The sequence below is a fragment of the Rutilus rutilus genome (assembly GCF_951802725.1).
Source record: "Rutilus rutilus genome assembly, chromosome: 18".
NCBI lineage: Eukaryota > Metazoa > Chordata > Actinopteri > Cypriniformes > Leuciscidae > Rutilus > Rutilus rutilus.
The window spans coordinates 28560734-28571781 of record NC_140231.1 but is presented as its reverse complement, the minus strand read 5'-3'; the positions used below and the strand labels follow the sequence as shown (position 1 = coordinate 28571781).

Sequence of the window (11048 nt, the reverse complement as noted above, 5' to 3'; positions counted from 1 at the left end):
TCTTCTTCATTCGCTTTTGAGAAGACATGTGGAAGTCCTTCGTTTGGTGTCATAATATGATGCCCATATATAGTTGTCAGTCGGTTTTAATGGGCGGGATTTATGGTAATTGAGAGAATGAGCGTGCACGCGCGTCCCATTTATGACTGATTTGAATTCATTAACACACACACACACATTTCACTGAATCAGGAGAAGAATTTTCGGGAATGTCTCTTTATGCGCAAATCACTCACATATTTACTCGTATGTTTACGAATGTTTCATGAATGAGACCCAATGTATGTCACTTTGGAGGAAAAAAAGTGTCTAACAAATCCTTAAATGAAAACTGTAAATGTGCATTATTCATTGACAAGGCTGTCAAAAGATTTTAGGAACGGGGCAACATTAAAAATCTCAAAATGGCCATAAATCAGCCATTTGACTGGTTTGGCCAATATATATGTAGTGTGTTGGGCAATATATTGGTTAAAACAATATACTGCACTTTATAAAATAATTTGTATTTTTTACAGAAAACTTTAAAGACCGGCCACTCATGATGATCTCTGACTCATGATGTCATGTGTTTAACCAGCTGTATTATTTAGGGCTGGGTATACAGATATCCCTACTCGATTGGGATTCACAAGATCTCAATTCGATAAAATAAAACTAATCTCACACATAAATATATACAATAGAAAAAAGATACAAATGAAATAATCCATTCAGGTAGAGGTAGTTTTCAGGTTCAGAAATTGAATAAATTAAATGTAAACCAACACTGCATATAATATTCACTGTATAAATTAAATAAAGATTAATCCTTATTAAAGTTACAAAAGTTATTCAGTGAAGAGCAGTGAGTGATTTCTTTGTCTTTTGTTTAATTAACATTATAAACACGGATATAGCAGCAGGAATATTAGGATGCTGTTACTTTAAGAATAATGCACGGATCCAATATACTGATACACATGCGTTGTCTCTCTCTACGGTTTACATTTACTTAAGCCATAATAAGCTATATTTACTAGGATACTCGCCAAAGTGTAGCCTGACAAGCCAGACCCACATCAAGATGTTGGGTCTGGGACCACACCATTGGCACGGCTCAATCCGAGGGGCGGGATAAATGGTTGTCTTTCAAATTCCCTCTGCACGCAATAGGATAGCGCTGCAACCAACCAGAGTGTTTTCCCACCAGCGGAGCTAGTTGATAGATTAAGCTTTTGCCGTATCCGCAAGCTAACGGAGAGTTGCTAGACGACCCTGGCTGCAAATTACATTTGCTGCCGCTAGGGTATGTCTAGATTTCTAGGCTAGCCAAAGTGAGCATTTTTAGACAAATTTGTGTGAATTTGTCTATTCAAGCGCAAAGAGACGTGAAAGAGAATTCCTTTTATTATTTCCACAGACGTACAGCTTTCTGTGCGCCCACAAAACTTCTCACACAGCGCTTGCAAGTTCTCTTTCATGTCGTCTTGCGCTTGAATTGTTAAATCAGCAAGGCTTGAACACGCGAGCAACTGATAAACTTTCTTGACCATGCAGCGCTGGCCCGATCGGGACACTGACAGTTCCTTCACCTGTCCAGAACGTCTTTCACGTGAAAGGCGCACCTCCATCCGCCATGTTAAGCATTGAAGAAATGACTGGTTGGTTCCCGCTGTAACATCGTGCAAGGTAAATAAGAGGATGACGTCTGGTGGAGAAGACTAGTAGTATGATTAACGTCATTTAGATGATATGTTCAATGTTTGCAGAAAAAAAGACAGAAAATAGATCGATTTGTGGTTTTTGAGAATCAATATCAATTCGACTTTTTGATTTATCAAAAAATAGGGGTATTATTGTGGTTATCAGTACGTTCAGGTAGATTATAAACACTAACAGTGTTGTAATGTGCTGGTCATCTTTTCCACCAATGACAGCTGTTCTTCTTGCAAGGTGTGGTGATGCAGGCCTATGAAGAGTTATCCTGAGGCCTTGTCCACACTAATGCTTTCGTTTGAAAACGCATCTTTCTCTCCCAGACAGCAGCATAGTGTCAGCCCACATCTGGGCCGGGTGGAATCCACGTGTACCAGATGTGGGCCGGATCTGGGCCGACAGTATGTTGCTGTCTGGGCTCTCAGACCAAACATATAATGGTGAGTGAGTGCGACCTGTATGCATCAGTGAATGGTGAGATGTTTCGCTAAAGAAAACGATCCTGCCAGAAGAATTGCGTGATAACTTTGTCTTGTTCCATCTGTATGATCTCAGTAAGCCTTTATGAGGGTTTACGCATGCGCAGTAAGGTGAATTTTGCGACGTTTCAGTGTGGACGAGAAACTTTTGGAAAACGCTAGTGTGGATTGAGAGCGCTTTGAAACGAAAACGCCGGATTAATGTAAACGCACCATAAGGTGAAGTGTCAGTGCTATAAGACCTAGTGCTGTAGTACACGTGGATGCTTGTAATGTCAGTTAATTACCACCCTCAGGTCAAGCCCCTCTCATTCGGCTACATCCCACGTTTTCAAAAGCCTCAAGGGGGTTCCTGAAATGCCCTATCAAGTGGTCAGGATTTCATGCCAAATGTCGCTATCACAGTAGGATTCTCTTCTCAGCCGCATTCTGAAGCAAATATTTTTTATAAAACATCCACTTTTCACCATTTTACTACCAATATATTCATCCAGTGAAGAAACCAGACAACTGGATGGCGTTGGTCTGAACGAACTGCCAGCCGATTTTGCATCTCTCCGTCTTCTCCTTCTTCCGCCATCCCTTTACGACCCTTCACTTGCCGTTTTCTTTTTTCTTTTCTTCTTCTTTTTGGTGATGTATTCCAGTCTGTGTTTTCTGGCCTAGCTCAGCGGATGCACTTAATAAAATGACAGGCGTAATTTGCTTTTGTCACCGGGTCTCGCCGCCGACCCGCCGCCTCAAAAATACAGTATTAGAGGGGAGAGAATGTGTGTGTCGAGTCTAATTCTTTTCTCTATTTTCCAGAGAGATGCTTTTTCCATTAAGCTGAAGGAAGCAGCCCTGGCAGCCCCATTTACAGCTGCCCAGCTCCGCCCCTGCTATAAGCAGCTCGCACATCACCCTGCAGATACAAGAAATTAACATCAGCATGACACTTTTTCATTAGCCTGTCTCTCACTTTTATTAGAATTATGCTACACCCCGATCTTTCCACCCCTCCGGCTTCCTCGCTGGTTGCACCCCCCATTCCTTTTCCCGTGGTCTAATTTTTTGTGTACGTGTCAGAGAAAGCCTTACCTTGAGCATATGTGAAGAATTGCACCAGAACGTCGTGATTGAAGCCTGTTAAAACCGGCGTAATTGACGTAAAATATGACACATTGTCGCAGGCGGAGACGACTCTTATGGCACGCGGCCTGGGCTGGCAGTATGTTTTATTAATGGAGAAGCATCTCGTGCTCTCTCTCTTTTTCTCGCTGTCTAACACACACACACACACACACACACAGCTGATTTTATGAAAAATGAATTCCGCAACGCCATGTCGTCCCGACAAGCGAGCAGGCCGCAGACGGAAAGCAGCTATTAGCTAGAATCATTATCAATAGTGATATTTTCAAACTCCATTACGGCAATCAGGCCGTGAATTTATTCAGTGCGTTTAGTTCATTTGGCCATAATTGATAAATAATCAAAATTTATCAATGTATTCGCACTGCGTTTTCACTAACAATCAAGCAAAAGTGGCCCATTTGCCACCTGACTTAGTCCAAATTAGGGACTAAATTGATGATCAATTAATCCTAGTAGGGGCAGTACAGTGTCTTTGTGAGTGTGTGCGAGCGAGAGGGAGACAGATGCGGTTAAAAGACAGATTAGCGTAGCGATCAGGATGTAGCTGGTGCAGTTTAGCACTGTGGCTAACAAGCACACAGCTTTTCTGAGACTGACAGTAGATAATCATTAAGGAAGAGAGAATTGGGAGGTAGGAAATGCTGGATTTTACAGGAGAATGTGCTTGTTCATGTGGGGAATCAGAAGTTTGTTAATGCCTTGATGTTTTATTTTGTCTAAGTGTGTTTTACCAGTTTATGTTGCTTTAAAGTTAACAGTGCTAACTAGTGATTTATATAGACTCGAGAGGTTGACTGAAATCTCTTATCATGCTAGGAGGTGGTTTCTGACACGGTAGCGGTATATATCACAGGCATAGTATACACGTACACTAAAATATTTTATGTGTCACACAAACATTTAGGAATTATGATCTTTTTTTTCCTCCCATTTGTTCTTTTTTTTTTTTTTGGTGCAACTTGATAAAACCACTGGCTTTGGGTTCATAGAACTGCTAGTTTCTCCTTTTATAGTGAGTTTTGTTAGTAAGTACACAACTGAAAATGTGTCTCTTCTGCTCACCAATGCTGCATTTATTTGATCAAAAATACAGTAAAAACAATAATATTGTGAAATATTATTACAATTTAAAATAACTGTTTTCTATTTGAATATATTTTAAAATGTAATTCCTGTGATGCAAAGCTGAATTTTCAGCATCATTACTCCAGTCCTTCAGTGTCACATGATCCTTCAGAAATCATTCTAATATGATGATCATTTCTGATCAATTTAACGTATCCCTGCTTATTAAAAGTATTAATTTCTTCTTTTTTTTAAAATCTTACGGACCCCAAATGTTTGCACAGTAGTGTTTTTGTTCAATTTCAGCAATATTGTCTACATCTCAGTTGTCATCTTTGTTGTATCATGTATATTTTTCAGCCGTATAATTAAAAATATACCTGCATGATTGTTTATATTTGTGTAAAGTCACAGATGCAACAACAAAAAAAGATAGATTAGTAATGTGAAACTTCAGGGCATTAGAAGTTGGTTCTCTGGTTTTGGGCCCATGTAAAGAGGCTTATTTGAATTTTGGGAGATCTGCAAGTTAGCTGGTTGTTTGACTCCTGACAGCATCGGTTGGACAAATAAGTATTGAATTTGAGTAAAACTCACCTCCCCTTGCTATCCATTCTCATTCACTCTCTCTCTCTCTCTCTCTCTCTTTCAGTTTGGCCAAAGAGGAGGTGTTGTACATAAAGGAGGCAAAGCAGCAGGAAGAGAAGATTGAGCGTCTCAAGGCGGAGGCAGGAGACGAGTATGTGATCAAGAAACAGGTAAGAAGAATAATCCACCTTAAACAACACACAACCTGATGAGACTCACTCATTCAGAGGACGTTAAAAGTACTAGGTTTGGGGGACCAGAACTGAGGAAATTCAATGTTTTGTAAAACTCCAGTCAGGAACATAATTATGTATTTTTAATTAAAATATAACATTTCATTGTGCATCATAAGAGGTTTGCTGGTGTCTTTTTTTTTTCTTTTTTCGGTGGCTTAATGTGAGAAATATTCCACGCGTCAACAACGAAAAAAATGTAGGCATCCTATATAAACTGTTTATTATGTTACCAGTTACCATCCAACTGGCCAATAATACAAAATCAAATTTAGTCACATTTAGCGCTTGGCAAGAGTTAATTTTGCACCCGGGATGTAGAAAATTCCCCCGACTGTAAAGAGAATAAGTCGTCAGACTGAGTATCTGAGCGCTGGTACCAGTTGGTTGTTCTGCCTTAAAAGAAACTGCTTTGGTAACGGTTAAAGAGACAGAGCTGATTCAGTGTGGCAGCGCTGTGTGTGAGGTCAGGGTTAGTTTTAATGTGCTGATGCAAAATTAATGACGTTATGTTACTTTAGAGGAGTTTTGTAATTAACAACACATGCTGCTAATTTAGAGGATCTCAAGGAGTAGTGGACCATGTTCTCTCTCTCTCCTCATTCTTTTCTTCACCTTCTCTCTGGAGTGAATGCATATACAGCTCTGTTTTAAAGGGAGAGATCACACAAAAATGACGATCATGTCATGATTAGTTCATCTTCATATCTGATGACCGAGTGCACGTGTGTTAGACACTGAGTGTGGGGCCTTCAGCAGCTGATCAATAACTTGAAAAACTCATTGAGTTTTGTAGCGGATGTTTTTATGTGGAATAATTCTTCTGTTTTTGTTATAGAATAAAGCTAGCAAAATCTCTTCAATGTCTTAAACAGGTTGAGGTGTTGCAAGAGGCAAGAATGATGATCCCAGACTGCCATCGCCGTTTAGCTATGGCCCACGCTGACCTACAACAACTGTTGGTGAGAATATCACGCACACACACACACACACATACTCTTCAGGTTTGTCCTACCTGAAAGACTTCTTATAGAAAGAATCCTGACCAACCTGAAACAACAACATTGCCACATCTGGATTTTACAGCAGTATTTACATTTACTTTTGATTAAAGCTACATCGTTTCAAGTGCATGCTGCTTTTTTCTGTTAAAGTATCAGACTCTGTTCATATTTGTGCCATAATTTTCGGCTGAAAACCAACAAAAAACACTTACTTGTATAGTCAAGTCAAGTCACATTTATTTATATAGCGCTTTTTACAATACAGACTTAAATTTTACAATGTTTCAAAGCAGCTTTACAGAGATAACAGGAAAATAATGCAACAAAGTTTGTTTCCAGAAGAAAATAGTGTCACATTTAAAAAAAGTTATTAATTTAGTTGATTTATATATATATATATATATATATATATATATTATATTAAATGTTAAATTTAATGTCCCTAACTAAGCAAGCCAAGTCAATTGCAACAAAGGTGGAAAAGGTGACAGTGGCAAGCAACCAAAACTCCATCAGGAGGCAGAATGGAGAAAAAAACCTTGGGAGAACCCAGGCTCAGTCGGGGGTCCAGTTCTCCTCTGGCCAATGAACGAACAGTGTATGATTATGATTCAGGCAGCATTATAGGTCAGAAGTCAGATTGGATTGGAACAATTAGAATATTATCCAGTTATATGTACCATATACCATTTTAAAAAAATGTTAGTGGCTGAAATGTCTCTACATCCTGACCAAAAAATGTATATGCATATGTGACCCGTGCTGGCAAAAGTCGGAATGCGCATGGGCTAATTTCGAGCTAAAGCTAAAAAAATATTAATTTTGGTCGATTTTGAGGTTGAAAATGAGTTCATTGCCCTCGTCTAGCGATCCCAATGCTCCAAATAGCAATCCAACAGTAAAAGTATCTTTATTTATACGTTTTCTGAGAGGAGTAGCTTTGCTTTGTCCATGAAAAATGCTGTTTTTCTCAGCTCGCTTCTCTCACTTCCCCTCAGCACAAGTTTGGTATCGTTGTAAAGCGCAGTATTCCAACTTTGCGAATATTCATAGCGAATTCTCGATGGCGTGAGTCTTAACCAATGAAATGTGATTTTCAAACTCATGCTGATGTAAACAAAACGATCTTACTCGTGCTGACTGACAGATTCGCCCAAAGACGCCTTTCAGACAGCGCGCAAATCCCGATACACACAACTACAGTATTTCAAAACATCTGTCTTGGCGAGTATTCACGCAAACATTATCTGTTACGTCTTAAACGTTTGGTTAACTGTTGGGGAACATCATCTGATGTGTAACATTATATTACATCCGTGCGGTACAGTTGGTATATAGGCTGTCTGTTAAATAAAATGTTTAAATAAATAAATGTTAATCAAACAATTGTGGTATCATGGGGAAAAAAAGTTGAATACATATTTTTCCTGTATATATATATGGTTTTGACTTGGCGTGTGTCAAATTTGGTGTTATTACCAGGGATTTGAAGGGATGGTTGCTAGGTCAATTTGTTTTGGAACCGAACTCGATTTTTCTCTAAATTGACTTTGCAAACAATTTTTTTGTCTGATTCCAACAAATCATACATCATTTTGAAGGTTTGTTAATAACAAATAACTCATGTTTGAAAATGTTCTCAATGCGACTCATTTTGCCAGCACGGGTCACAGTTTGTCTTCTCGCATTGCTAGCCCTGAAAATGGTCAGCTATAAAAAGCTATATAACTATTATTAGTAATAACTAGAATAATTAATATTGTCTAGAAAAGGTAATTATAGACTGATAATTGTCAGAACGGGAGGACGTTACATGTGTTCAGGCATCTCACAGGTGTTTGGATCAGTGCTAAGCACAGGGCATCGGGACATGGCAGGTTTATGTGTGTGAGAAAGATGTGTACAGGGGAGACCGTGCCATCCGCTTCCTGTGTGTTGATGCTTAGGGGAAATGGAGGATTACAGGGATTACATTAATGAACAGAAAACAGGGAAATGAAATGGAAATCTGTGATCACACAGGTGTGTTTCAAAGAGCTCATTGCAGCGGCTCCTGTTTGTGTGTGCTTCAATAAAAATGCTTTTCAAACCCTCTACTTCTTTGCGTCAGCGTAAAACTTTCTGTCAGGTGCACCAGCTCACTGAGGATACACACACTCATTTCAGTTCATTAGTAATGTTGTCACGGCAATGGCCTCCATAGAAACCGTCGTCGATCGATTAGCATTGATATGACCTACTCCTCTCGCTGCCTCCATTACATTTTCACACTGTGTTACGTGTGTGAGTGTGTTTGTCTGAGGTGGTTGTGTGTGTGTGTGTGTGTGTGTGTGTGTGTGTGTGTGTGTGTGTGTGTGTGTGTGTGTGTGTGTGTGTGTGTGTGTGTGTGTGTGATTTATCTGACAGGTTCACTGAGTGGATTAGCTGTATTTGGGGATGCAGTTAGTCTCTCTCATTGTGTTACTGTGATCTGATTTACTCACTCCCACTCTTTCAGCCTCTCTATAGACTTGCTTGTATTTTATGTCATTTTAAGGCTGTTAAAAATGTCAGACAAGGCTTAAGCCTAGTCCCAGACTAAAATACATGTTTGATCTGTTTTAACTGAAAGCAGCTTGCACTGACATATCTTAAGGCCTAATCCTGGCTTAATCTAAACCCTGACTGTGAAACCAGGCCATAATATTTCATTATATACAAATTATGCAGTTCATCAAGAAATCTGAGGTTTGGTTCATATTATTTAATATGAATCATCATTTATTTTATTATTTGAAAATATGTCCGTATTTTTGGATAATAAATTAATGTGAGACATAAGGCATAATTATAATCAGTTCGTTAAATTCTGTATCCAGTGCTTTGAATTTGAGAGTTGTAAGATGCATAATTTTCTTCATATTATTTGTTAATTTATTCCTATTCATTTGTAATGAACAAAATATGACTCCCATTCATGAAGAAACTCCAGATAGTGACTTTAAAACATTTGTGTTATCAGGAAACAGAAGAGGAACTGGCTGAAGCGGAGGAGTTCAAGGAGGCCAGAACAGTTTTAGAGTCAGTCAAGCTGGAAGGATGATGGACACAGAGGAACAAACACACACAGACGCTGACGTACACTGACATCCCGACTGTCCATTCCATTTCTCCTGAAGGCCGTGTGTTTACTGGTTGCTTATGTTTGCATTTCATCAATTTTTTGTATTGATTACTTAATTTAATAACACTGTTTCCCCCCCAGGCCTTCTGTGATCAAGTATACACAATCATAAAATAAAGTTTCTTTTTATTATTTCAAACCATTCCCGTTTCATCATTGATTATGAAATTAGCTAATATTGAAGCTCTCCAGTCTATTGCTGTGTTTTACCTTTATAGATTATAGCTTCACCTGCTGGGAAAGGAAAAATGGTGACACGTCTTTGATTAATGTAAGCCTTTCGCGTTTATTCCTGCTGCAGGTGTGTGTTGTTTAAGACTTAATAAGAATACACAAAGCAGGCCTCGAGTTATCAAATAAGACGCCATATGTTTCCCTTCTCATAGGGGCTGCAGTAATGAATGCAGAATGTGAACCTGATGGACAGGCTTTTGCTTTTCCTGCATGCGGAGGGAGACAGGTATAGCAGGAAAAGCTAATGTATGATGAGAACATATTTCCAGCTCTCCTGAAAGGACACTGACCTCCGCTGGCCAGATTCTCTCATGCAAGCACCAGACTCTCGAGCTGCACGCCACCTGCACATGCTTTGACCTATTAGCTGGAGTAACATGGAGTGCATAAATATATTTTTGCAGTGCAACATAATTACGTGATTTGAATTCTGGGTGTATTTTGTGTAGGCTATGAATATTTGATAATGGAGGGCCTGTTTCTGATCCTTTGGGAGAGATTGCATCAAGCTTATCCCTGTCTCAGATATTGCAATCTGCATTATCAAGGTAAATCCTGAACAAACAAACAAACAAAACCCTTTCTGGACAGAACATGCAAGGGGGAAGCTCTTCAGTCTATGTAGATATGTTCTTAATAATAACTTAATATTTCAATGATTTTATTTGAAACACTCAAGTCAAACTTAAACATGTATGAATGTCATCGCATTAGAAAACCAAAATGTCAAACCAGGTGACTCTTTATTTTTAAGAAAGCTGGCGCAATCACAGTTTTAAAGCAAACCATTTCGGAATAAGATGATAGATATAGCCTATTGTAAGGACACTTTGTGATTGCCAAAAGTTAGTGAAACATCAGTTGTGTGAACTAAAGATGATTGATCCATTAAAAAATATAAAAAAATGTTTTTTCCTCTCCCAATGCCACTTTTTTTTTTTTTAAGTATGTTATCCTATGACATGTATGACGTTATACTATGTCAGTCAGGCATTTTTGGAGTGTGATTAAAATACTTTTTGGGATCATAGGCCTATATCTAAAAATATCTAAAAACACCTTTTTTTGTGTGGTTTTTTTTTTTTTTTTTTTTTTTTTTGAAGATGCCTCAAAGCATCTTAAGAACAGTTAAGGTCCCTCAAGCGTTTTCCTTAAAGGAAAAACTACAGTCATTCGATATTCTGCAATAACTTCTCCAAAATATTTCTCTTGTGTGGCAATCTGAAGAACACGTTTTTTTTTTTTATATTTGCAGATATCCTAAAAGGAATATCTATTTCTACAGGCATTTCCCAGTAAGGTTGCACTGTTGTGATTAGGATTTGTTCCTTTTCAAGGGGTGTTTCCTCACTGACATAAATAATTGAATGGGTATATATCAGGTTCATCCCAGAATCGCATTTTCTAAGTCTGTATAGTTCCGCCTAATTCGGTGTGTTTTAAAATG

The 11048-nt window shown here is 38.6% G+C and overlaps 1 protein-coding gene across 1 annotated transcript in view; it reads left to right on the top strand.

Moving 5' to 3' along the window:
• tbca (tubulin cofactor a) overlaps positions 1-9509 on the top strand; it is a 12841-nt gene extending 3332 nt beyond the window's left edge. Inside the window, exons 2-4 of the mRNA XM_084387012.1 lie at positions 5032-5137; positions 6076-6162; positions 9206-9509. Coding sequence (XP_084243138.1) covers positions 5032-5137; positions 6076-6162; positions 9206-9286 — 274 coding nt within the window. The 3' untranslated portion in view covers positions 9287-9509. The remainder of the gene's footprint in view (positions 1-5031; positions 5138-6075; positions 6163-9205) is intronic.
• The last annotated feature ends 1539 nt before the right edge of the window (positions 9510-11048 follow it).